This window comes from Tinamus guttatus, unplaced genomic scaffold, assembly GCF_059628265.1.
Source record: "Tinamus guttatus ecotype Peru unplaced genomic scaffold, ASM5962826v1 Tinamus_guttatus_pri_ptg000646l, whole genome shotgun sequence".
In the NCBI taxonomy this organism is placed as follows: Eukaryota; Metazoa; Chordata; class Aves; order Tinamiformes; family Tinamidae; genus Tinamus; species Tinamus guttatus.
This window is the reverse complement of record NW_028289180.1, coordinates 170,079-194,318: the sequence shown is the minus strand read 5'-3', so window position 1 is coordinate 194,318 and position 24,240 is coordinate 170,079. Positions and strand designations below refer to the sequence as shown.

At 40.9% G+C, this 24,240-nt stretch overlaps 2 protein-coding genes and 1 pseudogene across 2 annotated transcripts in view; all 3 read left to right on the top strand.

Annotated features, from left to right (window-relative positions):
- LOC104564916 (antigen WC1.1-like) overlaps window positions 1–11,362 on the top strand; it is a 30,575-nt gene extending 19,213 nt beyond the window's left edge. Inside the window, exons 8-16 of the mRNA XM_088535796.1 lie at window positions 3,964–4,278; window positions 5,079–5,144; window positions 5,240–5,554; window positions 5,749–5,784; window positions 6,089–6,226; window positions 6,894–6,989; window positions 7,669–7,771; window positions 9,425–9,570; window positions 11,237–11,362. Coding sequence (XP_088391922.1) covers window positions 3,964–4,278; window positions 5,079–5,144; window positions 5,240–5,554; window positions 5,749–5,784; window positions 6,089–6,226; window positions 6,894–6,989; window positions 7,669–7,771; window positions 9,425–9,570; window positions 11,237–11,346 — 1,325 coding nt within the window. The 3' untranslated portion in view covers window positions 11,347–11,362. The remainder of the gene's footprint in view (window positions 1–3,963; window positions 4,279–5,078; window positions 5,145–5,239; window positions 5,555–5,748; window positions 5,785–6,088; window positions 6,227–6,893; window positions 6,990–7,668; window positions 7,772–9,424; window positions 9,571–11,236) is intronic.
- A 3,753-nt stretch (window positions 11,363–15,115) lies between these two features.
- LOC104564918 (olfactory receptor 2A12-like) lies at window positions 15,116–16,104 on the top strand (annotated as a pseudogene).
- A 2,572-nt stretch (window positions 16,105–18,676) lies between these two features.
- On the top strand, window positions 18,677–24,095 carry GSTK1 (glutathione S-transferase kappa 1). The gene is made up of 8 exons (XM_088535800.1): window positions 18,677–18,755; window positions 19,400–19,481; window positions 20,227–20,355; window positions 20,691–20,797; window positions 21,219–21,254; window positions 22,011–22,127; window positions 22,627–22,720; window positions 23,983–24,095. The coding sequence occupies exons 1-8, from the start codon at window positions 18,684–18,686 to the stop codon at window positions 24,030–24,032; spliced, it is 687 nt and encodes a 228-aa protein (XP_088391926.1). The 5' UTR covers window positions 18,677–18,683; the 3' UTR covers window positions 24,033–24,095.
- Window positions 24,096–24,240: the final 145 nt, after the last annotated feature.

Here is a 24,240-nt window from a genome sequence, read left to right as displayed (position 1 = left end):
TGCTTAGGTCTGTCTCAGGAGGTCATAAGGCAAGCAGTTAGGTGGTGTAACCTCTGTGAAATAGGAGAACACATTCAAGAACTATGAACAGTGAGAATGAATGGGAGAAATGGATATTTGGAGAAGCCTGGCAAGTAGATTAGTCAGTCGATTACTACCCTCCAGTAACACTGACAGGTGCTACATTCCCACAGTGGTAGAACTATCAGAAGGCTAGAAGCTTTCCTCGCTCAGACAGCAAATGTGAGCAACACACTAGAAAGGGAAAAAAAACCCAACATATCTGTTATTCCCATGAAATACTGCTTCGGCAAGAACTGGATAATGAAAGTCATCACAAAAACACAGACATCCAAGAATGTTCTCAAGATCATGAAGCAGAGTTGGTGTATCATATTTCTTGCTTTTCCCTTGCAGCTGGAAAATTAGAGCTGTGCAAATGGGTTAAAACCATGCTAAAAGTCCTAGGGAAAGAAAATCACATTTTCCCCCAGATAACCCTAAGTATTGAGGTGGGAACGTCACCTCATGGAGGCTGTGTGTCTAGTTTTCATAAAGCTGGAAAACTGTCATAGTAGTCCTTAAGAAAACCATATAACCTGAGCTCAGCTCTGTGTTAAAAGAACCAGACAGCCATGGGGACATCTGGAATGGGAAGCCTACAGTAGTCAAAATCCCTAAGGAATGGCTCCTTATTACTCACAGAATCATAGAATCATAGAAATATAGAATCCTTAAGGTTGGAAGGGACATTCAGAGATCACCTAGTCCAACCCTCCCTGCACACGCAGGGTCACCCAGAGCATGGGGTGCAGGATTGCATCCAAGTGGGTTTTGAAGATCTCCAGAGAAGGAGACTCCACAACTGCTCTTGGCAACCGGTTCCAGTGCTCTGTCACCCCCACTGTTAAGAAATTTTTCCTTAAGTTCCTGTGGAACTTTTGGTGCTTCAGTTTGTGGCTGTTTCCTTTGGTCCTATTGCTGGCCACCACTGAAAAGAGGCTGGCCCCATCCTCCTCACTCCCTCCCGCGAGGCAGGAGTATTCAGGTCCCCTCTCAGCCTTCTCTTCTTCAGGCTGAACAGGCCCAGCTCTTTCAGTCTTTCCTCATAGGGCAGATATTCTAGGCCCCTGATCATCCTTGTATCCCTGCGCTCGACTCTCTCCAGTAGCTCCGCACCCCTCTTGTACTGGGAAGCCCAGAACTTGACACAATATTCCAGATGTGGCCTCACCAGGGCTGAGTAGAGGGGCAGGATCACCTCCCTCGACCTGCTGGAGACGCTCTTCTTAATGCACCCCAGGATCCCATTGGCCTTCTTGGCCACGAGAGCACGTTGCTGCCTCATGGTCAACTTGTCATCCACCATGACGCCCAGGTCTTTCTCTGCAGAGCTGCTCTCCAGAAGGTCAGTCCCCAGCCTGTACTGGTGTCTGCAGTTATTCCTCCCAGGTGCAAGACCTTGCACTAACCCTTGTTGAATTTCATAACATTTCTCACCACCCAGTTGTCCATCCTGTCTCTCCAGGTCCCTCTGGATGGCAGCGCAGCCCTCTGTGGTATCAGTTACTCCTCCCAGTCTCGTATCATCAGCAAACTTGCTGAGGGAGCACTCTGTGCCTTCATCCAGATCACTGATGAATAAATTGAACAGGACTGGACCAAGGACTGACCCGTGGGGGACACTGCTAGCTACAGGCCTCCAACTAGGCTCTGCACCACTGATCACCACCTGCTGGTCTCTGCCATCCAGCTAGTTCTTAATCCACGTAGATGAGTCCACTCATCTATCCCACACTTCCGGAGCTTGCCCAGGAGTTTACTGGGAGGGACGGTGTCAAAAGTCTTGCTGAAATCCAGATATATGACATCCACAGTTCTCCCCTCATCTATCCAGCTGGTCATTCCATCATAGAAGACTATCAGGTTAGTCAAGCACGATTTCCCCTTGGTGAATCCATGCTGACTACTCTTGAGCACCTTCTTGTCCTCCACATGTTTGGAGACAACAGCCAAGATGAGCTTTTCCATGACTTTTCCAAGGATGGAGGTGAGACTCACTGGCCTGTAGTTGCCTGGGTCCTCCTTCTTGCCGTTTTTGAAGACCGGTGTGACACTGGATTTCTTCCAGTCTTCTGGCACCTCCCCAGTTCTCCAGGACCTTTTGAAGATGATGGAGAGCGGCTTAGCAATAACATCTGCCAGCTCCCGCAGCGCTCTTGGGTGCACCCCATCAGGGCCCATGGATTTGTGGATGTCAGGTTTCTCCATGTGCTCTCTGACCCGATCTTCCTCTACTCAGGGCAAGTCTTCCTCTCTCCAGGCACCTTCTCTGGTTTCTAGGGTCTGGGATTCCAGAGGGCTGCTCTTGGTAAACATCGAAGCAAAGAAGGCATTCAGTAGCTTTGGTTTTTCCATGTCTTTCGTAACCAGGGCACCCACGCCATTCACAGGCCCACATTTTGCCTAATCTTCCTTTTACCATTGATATATTTGAAAAAGCTCTTTTTGTTATTTTTAACATCCCTTGCCAGATTTAATTCCAATTATGCCTTAGCTTTCCTTGTCACATCCCTGCATTCCCTGACAACATTCCTATATTCCTCCCAAGGAGCCTGTCCTTTTTTCCACTTTCTGCATAGTGCCTTTTTCTGTTTGAGTTTTGCCAGCAGCTCCTTGCTCATTGTTGCAGGCCTTCTCCCCCTCCTGCCTGACTTCTTATACACAGGGATGCAGTGCTCCTGAGCATGGAGGAAGTGCGGCTTGAATACTGACCAGCTCTGTTGGGCTCCCCTTCCTTCTAGAGCCCTAGCCCATGGAATTCTTCCAAGGAGGTCTCTGAAGAGGCCAAAGTTGGTCCTCCTGACGTCCACGGTTGCAAGGTTACTTACTGCCCTGCTTCCTCCTTGTTGGGTCTTAAACTCAACCACCTTCACATCTCCAGCAAGTCCCTCTCTATTTGTTAGTATGAGGTCCAGTAGCCCACCTCTTCTCGTTGGCTCCTCCACAGTCTGTGTTAAAAAGCTATCATTAACGCACTACAGAAACCTACAGGACTGTGTGTGCCTGGCTGAGTTGTCTTTCCAGTTGATGTCAGGTTGGTTGAACTGGAGGACTGGAGATTACTTATTGGTCAACCTTTGGAAACAGGAAAAGGTATGTGTGCCATTACATATGATAGAGAGAGTAGAGTAATCTTACTTTATCTCATGTTCTTGGTTATGTGTTTTGCAGGAACAAGTTCTGCATTTTTTAATAGGTATATGTTGATGTCAATAACATCATATAAGCTTAACATGTAAACTAGTCAGCTTGATGTTTTATAATCTGGTTCCCAGAGCAAGAGGGAAAAGTTTACTGAATACATGTACACATTGTTACAATCTCAGTATCCATTGCCTGGGACTAAGGGTAGAGTTTATAATGTATCTGTGTAGGATTGTGATGATGTTAAGAGTTTATAATCTATGAAAATTTGATGGAATGTATTGGGCATAAATAGCAGGGTTTCAGCAGCTGCGGGCTGCAAGAATGAACTGTGTGGCAGGCACTTCGAGTGCCATGTGCCTCTCTCAGTCTATTCCACCTGGCTCTGAAACTGGGTAAACACTTCCACTGTGTGTGCCAAAACTTCAGCCAGAGGACCACATGGCACATCTGATCTTATTTAAATAAATATGCCCATAACTGTGGGAGGTCATCATCACTGTTTTAAGTCAGTGTGGATGCAGATGAAAGCTGGCTATCCAGAGGATATCGCTGCACGATTTTTTATTTTATGAGCTTGTGGATTTTTGAGTGATTTTCTCTAGCACTTTCTCACTCAATGTAAGGATAGGACTGTTAGCAGGCTCTGTATTTCTCTCTTCTTCACAATCAAATTCCTAACAGAATCATACCCTTTGAATTACATTTTTGTGTGTGTCAGACTCTTTGAATTACATTTTTTGTCTTCTTTTCTAGAGTTCCTGGCTCTAAGGCTGGTGAATGGAGGTGACTGTGCTGGGCGGCTAGAAGTTTTCTACAACGGGACATGGGGAAGCATTTGCTCCAATCGGATGTCTCAACTCACTGCCATAACTGTATGCAGACACCTGAACTGTGGAGATGGTGGAGAAATTGCAGGAGACTTCCAGTATGGCAGAGGTTCTGGGCCCACATGGCTAGACCACATTGAGTGCACTGAGCAGCATAGCTTGCTCTGGCAATGTCAGTCAGACCCCTGGCATCCTCAGTCATGTGATAATCGAGCAGAAGAGACACATATTTCTTGCACTGGTAATTACAAATGGATCTCCCCCACCCCAGACATACACATAAGCATGGACATGTATATGTACTTACCTTACATTTGTTTTCCAGTATAGATTAGTTTTATTTTTTCACAAAAATGGCACAAACATTTTTCTTTCTTGGCATTCTTGATACAAATGAGTGAATTACAAAAGAAATGAGATTTGCCCAGTGCATTTATCTAGTGGAAATCACAGGCATCATTGCACGTTTTTATAGTAAAATCTATGAAATGCAAATAGTCTGTGAGAACTGAGATAGGATCATACTTCTTAAGGAGTCTAGATGCATTTATATTTGTGTACATCTGTGTAGGCATATGGGTACACATGTATATAGCCATATGCAAGTGCATGAATCAGTTCAGCTCTAAAGGTCCATTTCTGGTGCCTGGTCTTATCATAGTAATCCTTATCTGTGGGATAACAGAAATTAGTTTGAAATGATATTCAGACCTCTTGAATATTTTCTTCACTAGAAAGAAAGCATAGCCATCAGGGAACTTCAGGAAGATTATTTAATTCAGAGCAGCAGATAAATACAGATCCACCAAGTACTAAAACAGGTCATATATATATATGGTCATATATATATATATATAGGTCATATATATATATATAGGTCATATATATATAGGTATATATATAGGTGTGTGTATATATATATATATATATATATCTGTTACTGGAAAAATTAAATTTGTAATTAATATTGAAGCAATTTCTACTCTGTTGTTCTTTCCAAAGAGTAATCAAACCATTTACTTCAGTATTTAATTTCTGTAGGAAGAAAAAGGGTAGTGACTCCATCTGTATTTGTTGAGTGTCCAAACTCAAACTCAAGTTGTACAGGTACGGTTGTGTCACTACTTCTTTATTTTAATTTTTTGGTCCCTCTGGACCTTCCTGCTGTTCAAGTCATATAGGAAGTTTCTGTTTTTTTGCAGAAAAGGAGAAGTTACGTGTCACAGGAGGAGAGGATGGATGCTCAGGCAGAGTGGAGATTTGGCACCAAGGTTCCTGGGGAACAATCTGTGATGATTCCTGGGACATGGCAGATGCTGATGTTGTATGCAGACAGCTGGGTTGTGGATCTGCTGTGTCTGCTTTGAGTGAAGCTGCTTTTGGTAAAGGGACTGGTCCCATCTGGTTGGAAAAAGTGCACTGCAAAGGGACAGAGCTGTCTCTTTGGGACTGTCCTACCCAGTTCTTATCCAACAAGAACTGTGATCATAAGGAAGATGCTGCAGTGGATTGTTCTGGTTAGTGACTGATCCTTTAGTTCATTATACAAAGCTAAGAAGTAGGTGGATAGAGGAATGTATTGTCAGCTGTATATCCAAATGACTAGCCCTATCACCATCCTGACAGAAGGAATCTCACAGATGATGTGAAGGTATTCTCCCCTTTTTTCCAGTTACCTCTTCCTTAATCTAGACTCTACTTTCTTTTGCAGGTTTGACAGAAAAAACACCACCACCTACTAGAGCAGGTGAAATATTCTCTCTTTCCCCTTTCTTTCCCCTGTCAAATAAGGGTTTAATGTCCAGATAGTACATAGCATGGAAGTCAACAGTACACTCCAATTCTCTGGGAGAATTTCCCAGAGTAAAGGAGGGCTGAGTGGCACTACCCCCAGCTGCTTTAGTCTAGCTTCTTTAAGCTACAATGGGCAGCAGGTAACCTGCCGCTGACACATTCATCACCCTTCTAGTGTGGGCACAGCAGGAGGCTACAGAAGAGCAGACCTTTGGGCCATCAGATTCTTTAACTCTTCCTTGTTCATCTCCATTCAGATCGTCCCCGTCAACCTGCAAAACAGAGTGAGAGAGTCACGACTCCTGTCATCCTCTGCATTATCCTGGGGTCCCTTCTCTGCCTGGTCCTTGCCATTCTCTGCAGACAGTTCCAGACTGCCAAGGCAAAGCAGAGAGGTTTGTGCCTCCTTGAAGTGGCTGGGTCTTTGAATGGCTAGTGAAGTTGGGGGAGGAGATGAGGTGAGTATCAGCTACAACCCTGCTGAGGCTTTCCTCACTTTTTGATATGGGAAGAACCCCATGGTGCAATTGGGAGCTTGCAGTACCAAGAGGAGCACTTGGAGACTTCGGCTCTGCCTTATTCAGTCCATATCCTACAGTGCTGACAACTCTGAGGAGAGGAACTGAGAGCAGGAGACCGGAGGTTTCACATGAGAGTGGAAAAGGACACCAGTGAAGAGAAACAATTTTAAAGTTAGAAAGTGGGAATGAATGATACCAGGGTGTGCAACCACCTGACTAACAGCTGGCTTTCATTTTAGGGTATATAATTGGTGTAGCAACTAGAAAATGCACAGCTAACACAATTGTTAAATTTCTAGTTGTAGCACTGAATTAATATTGAACAAATTCAAATGATTTGTAAATCAAACTGCTCACCCACCCAATAACTACCATCTCCTTGTCAGGGTTGTTTTTTCCAAGCCTGTTCTGTCAGTACCTCTCTGCGACTTTGTAGATTGTAACCTGGCCACATAGGCCCCTTTGGGCCACTCCCTTTCATCACCTCAGCCTGGGGATGAACAAAGCCTGTGTGAGAATGGTAACAAACTTTTACTTTTAGGCTCCAGACAATCCTTTGACCCCTTCTCAGAGGCCGTCTATGAAGAAATCAATTATAACCTGATGAAGGAGAAGCAACAGATAACTGCCCTTTCAGGTCTGTGCATCTTGTTCTTCTCAGGGGAACCCACACAAGCTATTTCTTTCTGGTGATCCAGATGCCTGTCTGAAACTTTGTAGGTCCCAGGCCTACAAGGTAACTGAACAGTTTGCAAATTTGAGGAGAGCAGTTTTCTGTCCACTCAACTCTGCAAACTTCACTCCTGAGGATAATTCATTTTATGGTATCTACCTACGCTACAGCCACAGAGTATAGATCAGTATGGGTCAAGAAAAAATGCTTTCGCTGCGATTCAGGATAAGCAGTCATTTAAAATGGGAATAAATAAAGAAGTAATCTCTGTCTCTGTCACAGCAGGAACATGTTTCTGCAGGATTACTCCTGTTAACTGCTTCTCCCATGATCCAGTACTTGTGTTATGGGGCTTCTGAAGCCTTTCCAGGTATTCCAGTGTTAGGTCTATTAGCAGCAATACCGACCACTCAAGCATGTATTTTTCTTCCAAGCAAGCACCTGACTACTTTGATATCTCCTCTGTGTCCATCACAATTTGCCACACGTGCTAGCAATCTAGACATCTATAATCCATTAAACCAGTCACATTGATATTGCTAGCCTTGGATAGTGTTATTTTTGCCTACTCTTTCTCTCATGATACAATATTATCAGTTCAGAAAGATTTACTTTGATATCACACTGTTTCTTATCTGCCTATACTCCTATTCAGAGGGTTCACCAACAAAAGCAGAGTTTTACAGTGGGAACAGCAACGAAAATGGTTCTGGAGTAACACAAGATAATGGAATATGGACTGGCCCTAAAAAGAAAGAGATCCAAGTATCCATGTACTTTTTAATCTGCAAAACACTATCAATGATTGAATTCTTTTCACTGCATGTTATGCCCACTGGTGATGTTAGGTAGAGTACTGCTGAAATTTCTGTTTAAGTCTTGTGGTCAAAGTGTCATATAATCTCATATACAATTCTTTTCTAAAGAAGTGAAAAATAAATGTTTGCTGGTAGAATTGCAGTCTTCACAGGATCCAGCCACGCAAATCCAACAAAACTGTGGCTGTAACCTGTTGCTCCCTTTCTGAGATACACGGTGAAAATCAAGACTGAGAAAAAACATGCTCAGAATAAGAACATGAGCATACCATTGGAGTTGATTAGGTAGTTTTCACTTGAATAATCTAATGTAAAATGCAGTTTGCCAGATGTTTATTTTCATGTGGAAAAAAAAAGGGGGGGGGAGAGTGATGGTTTGGAAAACAATTACAGTTTTCTTAGAACTGATCAGATTATTGCCTACTCTGAATGAACCCAATTTCCAAATGCACAGTAGTTTTTCTGCATATCGCTAAAACTCTGCTGCACTGTCTTCAATTATATTTTCTACTGTTTTTATTTTTTTAAGGATTTTTAAAAAATTACTGTTTTTAGTATACAAAATTAAACTAAAGTTTTTTTTTTTAACTTGCTATTCCAAATAATTTTCTTATTAATATTCTATATTGAGTATGGGTACCAAGTGAAATAAGAGTTTTTTGAATAACTTCTAATTTTATGTGTGCATGCTGATGTATATAACCCTTAAACAGATAAAGATTCCCTAACAAATGTCAGATAACTATGAACCACAGAGTAAACACACCTTGAGGAATCAAAGAGATGACTACTTGTCAGCCTAGACTTTATCTTTCAGAACAATTTTAAGAATAAACTGTTTGGAATTATGCTGAGCAAACTCTTCTGATTTTTCTCCTCTGCTACCCTGAGATTTCTACATCTTAACAAGAGCAGTTTGCTTTTATATTGTTGGGAACATTCCTAGTTTCCTCCAGTCCTGGCCACTCAAGTGCCTTCAGAGTACACTTTCATCTGGCTCTATTCAGATCTTCCTGGTCTTTGGCTCCAAGATCTTTCTGGTAGATTGAGCATCCTGGGGAAATCTCTGTAAGAACAGGCTTCTGTTTGTAGCAGCTTTCCTTTATTAACATATGTGGTTGGTTTCACTGATTCTCTCTTCTAGAGGCAGTGGAGAGAGATGGGAAAAAACGCAGATATTTTTCCCCAAAGGTTTGGCCAAAGCTTGTGACCACATGTTTACAAACAGGAGGCCAGGGCAGCAGCTTATACCATTGCAGTAAAATTTAGAAGATGGTAAAGTAATGAAAAGACTAGGACGTGGGTGTTGCACAAAGATAATCATATCTTCTTCCTTCTCCTTCTGTTCATCCTCTGTGCTTGGTTTATGCTTTCTACATGCTACAGAAACGTATAACAATTATTGGAGATATATCATTGTAGTTTGGAATTGCTTTGAGTCAGCAGGGGGATTCTTGGTTTCCTATCATTCTGATTGTGTCAGAACTATCAGTATTTATCTCTCAATTATTAGCTACTGCTCTCATTAGGGGAAGATCTCTTCCCATTAAGATTAATGCCTGTAACTGTTCCAGAAGTCCTTTCACTGCCTGGAAATACTCTGGAAGATAATTATGATGATGTGACAGAAGCTCCTGAACCAAAAGATGATCCTCTTTCTGAGAAGAATGATCAGGAAATCATTGTGGTCATTGAAGAAAGTGATGGAAATGGGGATTCACAGACTGGTGAGGATAAAAGAGCAGGGCTGCTATTGGTTTCACAATAGATCTACATGGCTGTATTGACAATCTCTGTTGTTCACAAAGAGCTTTGTAATACTTAAGGCAGTAAAGCATGGGATGTGTTGAAGTACAGTAAGGCAGTTAAACATGAGGGATAACCTTTATTAGAAATGTTCAAAGTTAGATCAGTAACCTCTTTTCTATGAACAGATGTTGGGGTATGTGTGTATGCAAGGGGAAACAGGATGAGACAATGGATTTTCTCCCCCTGTACTTGATGTTGGTGAGGCCGCACCGCAAATAAATACTGTATTCTGTTTTGGGCCCCTCACTACAGGAAAGGCATGAAGTTGTGGAGCATGTCCAAAGAAGGACAACGAAGCTGGTGAAGGGTCTGCAGCACAGACCGTATGAGGAGTAGCTGAGAGAGCTGGGGTTATTTAGTCTGGAAAAGAGGAGGCTCAGGGGAGACCTTATTGCTCTCTACAACTACCAGAAAGGAGGTTGTAGTGAGGGGGGAGTTGGTCTCTTTTCCAAAATAGCTGCCAACAAGACAAGAGGAAATGGCCTCAAGTTGCGCCTGGAGAGGTTCAGGTTAGATATTAGGAAAAATTTTTACACAGAAAAAGTGAAGCATTAGAACAGGCTGCCCAGGGAAGTGGTGGAGTCAACATCCCTGGAAGTGTTCAAGAAATGCATAGATGAGGCACTTACTTAGAAACATGACCTAGCAGGTATGATGGCGATGGGTTTATAGTTGGACTTGAGGATCTTGAAGGTCTTTTCCAACCATAATTATTTTATGGCTTTCAGCTCTTTCACAGCCATGTATATAATTAGGGCTTGACCAGCTGGAAAGCAGCTCCGTGGAGAGGGATTTCGCAGTCCTGGTTGACAACAAGTTAACCATGAGGCAGCAATGTGTCCTTGTGGCCAAGAAGGCCAATGGGATCCTAACCTGTATCAGGAGGAGTGTTGCCAGCAGGCAGAGGGAGGTGATCTTGCCCCTCTCCTCAGCTCTGGTGAGGCTGCACATGGAGTACTGGGTGCCGTTCTGGGCTCCCCAGTACAAAGACATTGAGCTTCTAGAGAGGGTCGGGTGTAGAGCAACAAAAATGATTAAAGGACTGGAGGATCCCTCATATGAGGACAGACTAAGTGAGCTGGGCCTGTTTAGTCTGGAGAAGAGAAGACTGAGAGGAGATTTGATCAATGTGTTCAAGTATCTGAGTGGTGAATGTAGGGAGGATGGGGCCAGGCTCTTCTCTGTGGTGGCCAGTGACAGGACAAGGGGTAACAGGTGCAAATTGAAACATAGGAAGTTTAATCTCCATATGAAGAAGAACTTTTTGCTGTGAGGTTGACAGAGCCCTGGAACAGACTGCCCAGAGAGGTTGTGGAGTCTCCTTCTCTGGTGATCTTCAAAACCTGCCTGGATGCCACCCTGTGCCATGTGCTCTAGGTGTCCCTGCTTGAGCAGGGGGGTTGGACTAGATGATCTCTAGAGGTCCCTTCCAACCTTAACCATTCTTAACCATTCTAGAACTATATCTATAGTTCTCGCATTAGCAGAAGACAATTGATAGCTCCTACTACCAGTTGCACAACTGTAAATGAAACAGATACAGAATGTGCATTTATCTCTGTGTCCTTCCCTTTATGCTTTCAGTTTGGAATCCTAATGAACCAGGAAACAGGACCTCTGAGACTGAGAGAAAGAATTCATTCCCTCATCTTGAAGATATATCTTATGATGACATTGAAGAGCTGGGACACTGACAAAGAATTCTAGACAATACTGACCTCTATTTGGAATAGATCTCTGTCTATAAAATGCTACCCAGGTACTAGCAAAAACAGAGAAACCTTCACTTAGTATTAGTTTACCTACTTCTTTTCTCTGGGAGAGGTATTTATATATATATATATAAATATTTAGAAGAAACACAAGTCTGACTATTTAGAAAATATGTCTTATTTCCCTTCTAATTTCATAATGTCAATTCTGCCTGAACATTTTCTGTTTTTTATTTTTATATATTTTCATTGCTAGTTTTTCCAACTGAGTTATTACTTAACTGAAAAAAAATCATCAAAGTTACATTTCTTCTTCTGAATATTGTTGTTTGCCACATAGAATGTGATAGCTTGAATTAATATTCTAGATAGTGTCTTGTGAGAGAACAAGTTCAGCAAAAGTATTCTTGTCCTCACTTTAAATATAAGGGTATCATTGGAATTACATAACAGGTGAATCACATATTTGATTGGAGTGAAAAGGCATGAAGGCAAAATGAAAAGCCCACATCCTGGTTCCTAATGAAATTTGCCTCAGATCTCGAAACAAAGAGACTCCCCCGCAATGTTAGCTCCCTTGTCCTCCATTTATGCCTCAAAATCTGCACCCTACCCTTCCACTTCCTTAACAAAACTCCTTATTTAAGACTGTGAGCTAATGTAATTTTATGTACCTCATCCAGCTCACATAATTGTCTTAAGGAGAAGGGCTGAAACTTCAACAAGGATCTGATATATATTTTGGGAGCCAAGTAGACTGATCAGAGATTTTCATGGAAGTTCAAGCTGCTGAATATTTGTCTAGCATATCGCAGCATAAAGATGTGTCAAGGAGCAATACTTGCAAGATGCACAATAACCTAGATAAGACTCTCATTTATATTTAAAAACATAAGTTGTTCTATTTATCATAATACAGAAAGAAAGGTGAGTTCACTCCAAACAGCAGGAAAAAAAAAAAAGAGAGAGAGAGAGACAGGCAAATCCTCTCTGAAAGGAAGTCTCTTAACTTCAAAAGCATTACAACATTTGAAAATCTTGTACCAAGGACTAAGGCAAAAGAGGTGGTACTGGGATGAACTAAATACTGCTTTCTATTAATGAGTAGCCTGGCAAACCTACGCTTCTCTGTATGTACTCATGGAACAAAGGATGGAGCTCCCCCGTGAAATATTGTGAAAGTGCAGGAGTGCATGTTATTCTGTAATGTATGGGATGTTTTGACATGTCTGACGTTATCCTTTCTGAGCTAGGCTAGAAGTAGTTAAGACAAAATTCAAAAAGAAAAGCAAGTCTGGTAGAGACAAGGCATTTTGTTAGACTCTGACCTAACAAATAAAGGCAATTTCTAAAGATCTGGGGCTCTCCTAGAGTTCCTTAAAGATTCTGCACCTGAGGAAAGACAGCAGTATTTTACGTTTTGTTTTGTTCTGTTTTCCCAGGATGGGGGGGATTCTTTTGCTGTATATATATATTTTTGAGCACTTCTTTTGTTCCTTGATTGAAGAGTAGTCCTATAAAGGCATACCTTAGAGATATTGCAGTTTCGAATCCAATAAAGCAAATACAACACCATAATAAAGCAAATACAACACCACAATAAAGCAAATACATCAATAAAGCAAGTCACACAAATTTTTTGGTTTCCCAGTGCATACAGAAGTTCTGTTTACACTATCTTGTGGTCTATTAAGTATGCAATAGCGTTATGTCTAAAAAGAATATATAGCTTAATTAAAAATACTTTATTGCTAAAAATTGCTAACCATCATCTGAGCCTTCAGTGAGTCATAATCTTTTTGCTGATGGAGGGTCTTGCCTCAATATTGATGGCTGTTGACTGATCAGAGTGTAGGTTGCGGAAGGTTCGCGCGACTGTGGCAATTTCTTAAAATAAGACTGCAATGAAGTTTGCAACATTGATAGACTCTTTTGCTCACAAGGTATTTTCTCTGTAACATGTGATGCTGTTTGGTAGCATTTTACCTACAACGGAACTTCTTTCAAAATTACAGTCAATTCTCTCAAATTCTGCCACTGCTTTATCAACTAAGTTTATATAATATTCTAAATCCTGTCATTTCAACAGCATTCATGACATCTTCACCAGGAGTAGACTCCAACTCAAGCAACGTCTTTGCTCATTCATAAAATGCAACTCCACATCCACTCAAGTTTTATCATGTGATTACAGCAATTCAGTGACATCTTCAAGCTCCACATCTAATTCCAGTTCTTTTGCTATTTGCACAGTATCTGCAGTTACTTCCTCCACTGAAGTCTTGAACCTCTTACTGTCATCCATGAGGGCTAAAACCAACTTTTTCCAAATTCCTGTTAATGTTGATAATGTTAATTATCAACATTAACATTAACATGTTAATTAACATGTTAACATGTTTATGTCCTTCTTCCACAAATGTTCTTAATGAACTCTGGAATGGTGAATCCTTTCCGAAAGGTTTTCAATTTTCTTTGCCCAGATCCATCAGAGGAGTCATTATCTACAGCATCTATAGCCTTACAAAAATGTATTTCTTAAATACTCATTTCGCTTATAGAGCACATGCCGAATAGATTTAGCATAATTATTATGGGCTTTAAGATTTTCAAAATGGTAAATGAGCATTGGCTTTAGTTTAAAGTCACCAGCTTCATTGGCCCCTCACAAGTCAGCCTGTCCTTTGAAGTTTGAAACTCTTCAAAATGCTCTTCAAAAGCACTGACTTCTTTCTAGCTATGAAAGTCCTAGATGGCATCTACTTTCAATATAAGGCTGTTATGGCTACATTCAAAATCTAGTGTAGCTACCTTCATCATTTGTCTTTCGGATAACTTGCAGCAGCTTCTGCATCAGCACTTCCTGTTTCACTTTGCATTTTATGTTATGGAGAAAGCTACTTTCCTTAGCCTCATGCACCAATCTCTGCTACATTCAACCTTATCTTCTACAGCTTCCTCACCTCTCTCAGCCATCACAGAATTGAAGATAGTGTCTTGCTCTTAAGAAAATGTGCATGTTATAGGCCAGACTATGAAGCCATTCAAACAACATTTCTAATAATTGAGATTACTGTTCTGCCTAAATCAAAATTCAGTTGTGATGACAGGATTATTATCTGCATGTATTCTTTTTCACTCTAAATTCAAAAAGAACAAGATGTAAAGAGAAAATAAACACTATACTGGGACTCATCAGTAGATTGCTTTTTCTCATAATTCTCAAAGTATTCATATTACTCAAAATAACAGTATTTGTCATTTAGAAGCATCTTTCTCTATATAAGAACTGATATTTCCATACATATGTCTTGCTTCTAAAGCCACAAGACTTAGCATACTAACAGGTGAAATGATTTTTAATAGAATATTTGTTAGCCCTAAAACTTCCACATACATGCAGTCATCTAGACCATGCCTACCTTGGCTCCATGATAGGGCTTCTCAGGGATATCATACAACAAATAATAAATCTAAAGACATACACATTTTTTTCATATTTCCCTCTCTCTGTGTGCATTTCATTTCTTTATCTTGCTTTTCACTATTGACTGTTGTCAGAGATAATTTGAAAATAGTTCCTTTATAGGATCTGCTGATGCAGAAGCTTTAAATTTTTGTCTCTTTCTTCCATCACTAATATATAATATTTTTAAATTTAACTTTATGTTGTTATATGTGCTCTGTTTGGCATGTTATAATTGGCAAGGTAAATTTGGGTAGAAGGTGGGAAACACTTCCATACAAACTCATGCCTGGCTTCTTTCTTAAATTCACCTTCACATTTAACACACTAATGCAGTTCACATGACATTTTTTTAAACCATTTCAGAGAAAGCATCAAAATGCAAACATGGAGAACCAAATTCTGTGACAGAAATCCTTCTCCTGGGTCACAGTGCCCAAAAATGCAGCTTCTACAGTTTGGGATGTTTACTGCGATCTACATCCTTGCAGTGGTGGGAAATAGGATCACACTGACACTGACCTGGCTGAATTGCCAGCTCCACACTGTTATATACTTCTTGAGACACTTCTCATTTGTAGACATCTGCTACCTATCCAGCAGTGTCCCTCAAATGCTGGCCAACCTCTTGAATCCCACGAGAATTACTTCTTTTGATGACTGTGTTTTTCAGATAAACCTCTTTCTGGCCTTAGGCCTCACTGAATTTGCTTTATTAGTAGTCATGGCATATGATCAGTATGTAGCAATATGTCATCCACAGTCCTGCACACTGATCACGAGCCATAGAATTTGCAAAGGGTCAGCTGCAGCAGCTCGGATATGTGTGTTTCTTCTTGCCATGATCCATGGCATTCAGACCTTGCAGATGCCATTCTGTGACCTAGATGTGATTAAGCACTTCTACTGTGATATCCTGGCACTAAAATTCATTTGTGCTGACACTCAGATGAAAGAAAGCACTGTGTTTGTTATTGGCATTGTTGTTGTTCTTAGCACTTTTTGCTTGATCCTGATCTCCTACGTCGAAGTTGTTGGGGCCATCTCAAAGATTCACACTGCTGTGGAACAGCTCAAAGGATTTTCAACCTATGCCTCACACCTTACAGTGGTCTTACTGTTTCATAACAGTGTCATGAGACCTGGGTCTAGCTCTTCACAAGATCAGCACAAGATGGTCTCTCCTGCACAGAGTCATCACCGCTTTGTTCAATCCCATCACTGTGAAAATGGTACTTAAAAGTCAGATCTGTCATACAATACAGATTTCCTGATTTTTTAACTGAATTGTGGGTGCTAGACACCAGACAAAATAGACAAGTGTTTTGCTACTAAGTACAACTTAATTTACATTTTGTGCTTTTCACTTTTAACCTTTTTTTCTTTCAAATCTTAATGCCTATTCCAAAGCAGAACTTTGTTTTGTTAAAAAACTACCTGATATTTAGGATAAGATTACTTGGATTGAAGCCAATGGATTGAGAATGTTTTTGTGAGGGTAGTATATCAGGGTAAAGCATACAGCACAAGCCATCTACAAGCACCTATGCTCAAGAAGCCTTGGGATCTGAAGGATATATACTGCCAACCTTCAGGGAGGCAGTAACTGCACTGGAAAACTCAAAATCTAAGAGGGAGGAAGTAATATGGAAATTTGGAAGAAATATGCCCATGAGTACAGGCAGAACGGGAAGCCCTGCACAGCAAGCAGGAATTCATCCTGTATCTGGCACTGCTTCGGAGAATATTGAGATGAAGCTAGCCTCCTGAAAATGTGTATTTCCAGAAGGTCATGATGAGCATGTCAGATGAGCATGTCATGAGGCATGGCCAGAACTGACATCTCCTTCTCCTTTTTTTTTTTTTTTTTTTTTTGGAGAGAACAGATCTTCATCTCCCAGAAAACATGCTCACCAATGGCCACTGCAAACTCCACCTCATCTTCAGAAAGGTGGTGGAGAAGAAAGGGAAAGGAGGACTAATGTCTATCTTGAATGTCTATCTTGGGGACAGGTTCCAGGACAGAGGGGAAACTTTCCTCCCAATAATTAAATGATAGCACTAATTTCTAATACTAGTAGTAAAAGGAGCTTTTAATCTATTTAATGCAATACAGTAACTTTACTGAGTTTGTTCTTAGGAATTTAAAAGAAAGTAGAGAAAATGCGTGCTTTCCCCCCTCCTCTCCCCACTTTTACCCTCCATACATGGACTTGCAAACTGAACAACCCAAGAGCCCATTTTCTGTTCATATTGAAGCTCCCCTTGCAAGAGGACTTTTTAATATTCTTTTCCATGTGTTAATTTTCCTTTTATGCAGAAAATCTCGCTGTCAAGAACTGAATGTCCAAAAAGGAGACAGAAGAGACATAAAACTTTATTTGAATAAAGGGAGAGTCCACTGGCCATATCTCTGTGGGGTCTCTCAAATTGCTGGGGGACGCAGCCCCCCTTTTATCCTAATTTCCCAACCGAGAGACGCCCTCTCCTTTTCCCCATTGGCCAAGGTACTTGGAAGTTACAGCCTTCCCGGCCTGCCTACACCTCCTGCCATCTGTTCTCACCTGAGGTCACCTGACTCCTTTGTCCCCCTTGCTAAAGAATGTGGGGGAATTCCCTTATTTCCCTCCTTTGTAAAGGCCCCCAACTCTTGGCATCTGCTCTTTTGTCCCACTCACTGGTGGCTCCGCTCAGTCTCCCCCCTCCTTTTGTCCTGCTCTTCAGCCAGACTCTGGGGGAATCCCCTTACTGGTGAATACACAAACTTGAGCATTCCGCTCACTTTTAAAATGTTGATCTCACTTACAATATACTTGATCCTTTTTATAAAGTCCTTCTGCATGAGAATAGCAGCAGTTTGATTCCGAAATTACTGAAAATTTTTAGGAAGTAATAATATCTCTTTTCTGACACAGACTTTATTTGCTTTTTTATTTTTTAAAAACCTTCTGTGTTATTAATAAGAGGAAGTCACTTTCAAGAAGTTCCTGTTTTTAGTTTTGCATAAAAGGAAAATCACACTGCCCCTTTCCACCTTTGTGAATAACTAGGATTGGCTGGCTTCTGGAATCATTTAAGTACAAGGAGAAATAGAGGACAAGTATATCTAGATGAGATGTTTATTTTCAAAAGCATTATTAGACATGTTCTTTTCCAGAAGACAACAGAAACAAGAAAAGAGCAAGTTATTTCCACATCCATGAACATAAGCACATCCATTTAAATCTCATGCCTCTGTCCAAGTTCCCTGTTTCAGCCTTTTGGACCCTGTCCTCTCCTGTGTGTGTTTCATGCCTAATACACTAGAATAATCCTTAACAAAGATTCACATCTGCTGAGTGGTTCAAGATGTGTTTGCAAAGGGTCTGCCAGAAGGGATACTCTGAACTAACTCCACAGAATGAGCACGGGGAAAGGACAACATTTTCAGAGAAACACTGCCAACGCTCAGAAAGAAAATCTGAGGATAAGAAGAACGATGCAGAGGGCAGACATGAAATTCCAATTCCCTGCAGCAAGCCTTCTAAGGAGAGAGGAGAACAGGCTTCTGGGGCACAGGACATGCAACGCCTTTATTAATAACCACCACTACAGCAGAACACTCTGAACACGCACCAGCGGGAGCACACGGAGCCTTGCTCGGGAGCTGCTGAAGCGAGTAGTGTGCTGGCAGAGCCCTGGCTTAACGACGACCTCCTTTCCTCGGAGCCCCCAGAGCTGTATTCCCCACAAATGGACGCTCTTTCCCACCAAGGAAGGGAGGGAGGGCCGCGGCCGAGCCCGGGCGGGGCTCGCCGCCTGGCGGCAGCGGGGCCTCCGGCGGCGCGGGGAGGCGGTGCGCGCTCTTCCGGCCATGGCGGCGCCGCGGAGGCTCGTGGAGCTCTTCTACGACGTGGTGTCGCCCTACTCGTGGTTCGCCTTCGAGGTGGGAGCTCGCCTGGGGGGCGGCAGGGCGGGCGCGGCGGCACCGCGGTCCCCGGGCACCCGCTGCCCCGGCCGCGGCGGCCGGACGGGGCGGGCACAGCAGCTTCCTGCGGCTCCCGCTGTCCTTCAGGAGCTGCTGGAAGGGGCAGTTCGTCCGGCTCACTCGGGGTGCCGGGGATCCAGAGCCGCCTTATCTAGCGACTGTCCCCCAGCATATATTGAGATTTTATTGGTGACAGCTTTCGGGGTCCCCCTCACGTGCTGAAGCACGGGGACCACAAGGAAGCGTAAGTCAGCGGCATGTCAGCACGGTGGGTGCTTATTTGATATGTATTGGTGAGCATTTTGCTATAGAGAATATTTTAATGTTAACAAATGTAATGTCTTCTCAGGAGCCTGATCTTCTGCTTATTCTAGTCTTGCGCAGGCTTATGTTGTGGATCTTTCAGTTTTCTGAGATCAGATTTCTGTGACAGGCTCCGTGGAAGGAGTCAAAACTTTTTCCTAAAAGAGTCCTAAAGTGTTAGCAGCAGCATATTTTATCTGTAGTGCCCATTTCATGCCTTAGCTTATTTCCTTCCTGGTTGCGTACAGCTCTGTGGACATCTCAAACTGTCCATCTGTCCTCACTTTTCTTTGATGTAGGTACTGTGCCGGTACCATCACATTTGGAACATTGATCTGCGTTTTCGTCCAGCTTTTCTGGGTGCAATAATGCAGGCAACCGGTATGTTAACTGTGTAGTCAAATACTTCACTAGTAGGACAGGCTGTCCCCGTTTTAAACGCAGACTGCTTTAAATGCAATTTTGGCACTAGTAGCAAATGAACTGTAGGATTGCTGAGCTAAGCAGTGGTTGAGAAATCGACTGCAAGCATTATCAGACTGTTAATGCTATACTCTGTTTACACAACATATTGTGCATGCCAAAATTCCTAAGTCCTAAAGAGGGTAATAGTAGTTTAATGTGATATTTTTCTAAAAGTTTTCTGTTACACTGAACACGCACATTTTGGTTTCATTGTAAGATGCTCGATGGATCAAGTATGTCATAACATAGTACATGTGACTTTATTAGAACAATTGAATCCTTGAAATTTATAACTCATAAATCAGAAAATTAACAAGTATCAATACACACAAATATCAGTAAATAAGTCTGGGGACTTAGAAGAGCATCTGTCTGAATCATCAAATCCCTGTCTAGATTATACTTTAGAACCTGGACTTTGTACTGTAGTTAAAACTGCTCTTGCTAATTAAGAGTTTGTCTGCACATTGCAAAACCAAAATAAATTAGGTTCAAACTGTGTAATTAACTTTGGAAATCCTGAACATTTCACTAAATCAATATGAAATTGCAGTCTTATTTAGGCAAATGTTTGTCTAACTTATCCAGTGCTGTTTTTTTTTCGAGTGTTGCTATAATATAATTGAAAACTTCTGCTTACCATAAAACCTCTTTTTGAAAGGTAATCAGCCCCCAGGAATGTTGCCAAAGCGTAATGATTATATGCTGAAGGATATAAAAAGGATGGGAAAATATTACCAAGTCCCTATAAAAGCTACACCAGAACACCTTCAACGTTTGCTTGGTAAAGGTAAGTAAGAGCCACAACACAGATGCTAATGCATCTGTAGTGGTTCTGGTTCAAATTCTTCATGACAGTAAAGATGAAGGTGAATTCTCTGTGGCCTCTCCCAGTATTTGTGAGCAATATGAAATCTGTGCATTTTTACTCATAAAGGGAAATTCTGAACTGCACAAATATGCTTGTGAGTGATATTAGCAGAGAAGATACTGTGAATCAATACAGGCTCTACCTTCTGGGGACAGTTGCAGGGAAGATCATCCATAGGTAGCATTTCTGCAGACTTCATCCATTTTTCTTGATCCTGTGCCTTGTTTCAGTATGTTTCTCTGTCTTTTCACCAGTCCCACTCTCTCTTGGTGCCATGCGTTTTATCACAGCCATTGATATGACACAACCACCGTTTTTGGAAGCTGTATCTAGAGGGTTCTGGATACGCTTTTGGTCACAGGTCAGTATCCTACAAAGCCAAATTATTGTTCCTTTATCTGTCTCCCCTCCAGCCCCACTTCATTCAAATATGGAGTGTGAGCAAGAGAGGAAGGAAATGTGTTTTAATGAAGCCATGACAGGAAATTTAAGATCTGTGTAGTTTGGATCCCTTACAAGAAAAGAACTAGCTGCCAGTGAGCTTACTTTGCAGTTTCTCCTGTTAGCTTTGTGCAGTGAGTTCTGAATGATGAGTGAACTAGTAGTTTATATCAGAAAGTGCATAATATATTTCTAAATTATGTGACTTTAAATCTTTTTAAGAAGGTTTATCCGGCAGGATCAACTAATATTCTTTCTATTTGCTTAGAAAATTTGCTGTCAAGTCTAGAATCGAGCTTTTATTCGTAAGTATTGAATTACTTATTTTCTTCTTTCTCCAGCATGAAGATATCAACCAGCCAGCAAGTATATTGTCTGTAAGTGTCTCCCTGTTCGTTAAAGGCTGTACGGATAATAATAATAAGGATAAAAAAAAAAGGGATGGACCTATATCATGTTTCTCTAAATACTGAGTTTAAATACAGTGGCTGTCAAGCATATGTAAAATTTTGCTCTAGTGCTGTGCCACACTTGTTTGTCTCTCGGGGGTTGCGATGCACATAAATGATATGGAACTTAACATTTTTTGAGAGATACTTTATTTATATATTTTTTGTAGATATTTGTAACTTAGGTGTGACTAAATAATGTACCTTTTACTTTGGCCATTTTATGTCTGTACTGCTGGTGTAGTTACAGTCTCTTTCAAGCAGTATAATTTCTCTGTGCATAGTTTCTCTGTGGCTACATTTGTCATCCATACTGTCCATTTTTTTCTTTACAGGTAAGTAGAGTAAGACTCTTGACTATCCTTTTCAGAATATAAATATATTTATTTTTATTTAATATCTCATTGAAACACAGGTTAACTCATTATTCTAATTTTCTGTTTAAGAACTCCTGCCAAAAGTCCAGATTTGGTGATTGGAAAATATTTCATACTCTTTCTATTTAGGAACTGATAAATGATGAATTGGTTGGGAAGATAGCCAGCCTATTGTTCAAGAAGTGCTTCAAGAGGTTTTCTTTTTTTTTTAGTAGTAGTAGTAGATATTGTGTGATCGACACCAAAGATTAATTAGTTCATAGTAGGAATTAAAATACTTAGAAAATTTTTAATTATGTATTCTTAGGTTGCAGCACGGACGGGACTATCATCAGAGCAAGCCCAAAAGCTGCTTGAAATGGTTTCATCCCCTGCAGTGAAGAACTGGCTAAGAGCAACAACAGACGATGCAATGAAATATGGGGTGAGATGCTTTAGCGCAATTTGAGATCACAGCTATGCAGTCTTTCCCTGTTAAGAATACTACTGATGAGGGAGATCATTAGAAAGCACTAAAAAGATCTTCTCTGAATCTCTTTTGCTTTTTGAACACGTGAAGCTACTTCATTATTACTTAGTTTATTGTATTGTCACATGGGAAACTAAGGTCTGACCCATTCCAGCTCGATGACAAGGATGGGAGGAACAGTACAGGACCGGCACTGTGTGACACTGTTCACTGCTTTACATAAAGCTTTGGGTTTAGTGGCGGGGTGGGATTGCTCAGTCACAAAGGGCTCACCGACTTTGCGTCCTGTCCTGTGATGGTTACATCAGACTGGTGTTTAAGAATGAAGAAGGTGAAAAGAAGGGGAAGAAAAAGGTCAATGTTTTTTGTTGTTAGTCCTGAGGAGTGGGTGGTCATTTATCTACAAAAAAAATATTTCATAACATTAGTTATTTAATCTCTATGGTGTAAATAGGCATTTGGGATGCCGGCTATTGTGGCACATTTTAATGAAGAACAGCATCTCTTTTTTGGCTGTGATCGTATAGAGCTGCTAGCAAGTATTATAGGTCAGTGTACTTAATCTCACTATAAGTTTCATGTTTTTACCTTCATTTAATGAAATATGGAATACAGTTAAATGAAACACTCTTAATATGTTTTGAATATTGAATTAGGTTTAATATTCTTCTTGTGGGGGAAAACTGTTGAATGTAGTATCACACAATTGCAGTGACCAAAGATGTAGTTCTCTTCCAGATACATAGTAGGTTCAGTGCGGAAATCCCACTGGTATGTTTTAAGACATTCTTTTGTACATGCAATTTTCAAATTAACAATGTGATATTGGGCCTTAGATTTTGGTTCAGTTTAAGACTATAGGCAACAGTCCGCTAGTTGTAGCTTTAGTATTGTCATCTTAAATCTGTTCCTTCTTAATAAAAAGTACATTATCACAAATTTCCAGTTCTGTAATTATATAGATACACAACTATAACTGTAATTATATAGACACACAATTCCTATATTGACATTCCTATTGGATGTATATGTCCTTGTTTTCATTTTTCTGTTAAGAAAATCCTTTTAATTTTTTTTTTCAGCTGTGATAACTATATAGAACTCAGTCACCCACTGTTATTTGAGTTAGAGGGAAATTGACTGTTGATCTCAGATTAGAGAATCACTTGCAGATTAGGAAAGCAACCGTGAGAGTTATGAACCTAACTAGCTGTGATGCTGTGTTGAAAAGCTGCAGCAGAAAATTAAAATTAGTTGTAGGATTTACATAATGTTTTGGAGGTTTTTTGAGATTTCTTTTCTTTTCTGGATGGGTCTACAAAAATATTCTCAATGAAGATAAGATTGAGGAAGATTCACTTTCCAAATCACCAATCCCAGCTGAATTGTCATGACCTGATTTTTAGTCCCCACTTCAACCAGGGCAAAGACTTAGCAGATTTTCTTCTTGTTCTTTTATCTCACTCTCCAGTCTTCCACTCTTTCCCTCCTCCTCAACCATCAGCCATTCAGAAAAGGGATGCTAGAAAGAATGGGCTTCCTCCTTATCTGGAGTGCAACAGGTTTGCAGAACCTCTTATCTGTGATAGGGGAAAAAAAATCCTATTTTGTACAGCTCCAGCTATGACTGGAAAGAGAAAGATTCAGGAGATTGGCTGAAGAATGTCAAACGATAAAAATCTATATCTCATCATCAGTAGTTACCCTTCAAAAGAAGGGAAAGAACAGTCATCCTGATACAGAAACACAAAATGCCAAATTACTTCTGTGTATTAAATTTTAACCTCTTTTGTGCTGGTTCATCTTGCAGGAGAAAAATGGCTGGGACCAGTTCCTTCACTTCCAAACTCCAAGATGTGAGAAGTCCAGGGGAAAAACAGAAGAAAATATATATACTGTGTTTGTGTGTGTGTGTGTATATGTGCTGATATATATGTATGTTTGCATACATATATGAATATATAAAATAACTAACAGTTGTGTTTTCCATACAGAACATCTCAGAGATACAGCATTTATGAAAAAATGGTCAAGCTCTGGTGGTTAATTGAATGCGGAGAGAATAATG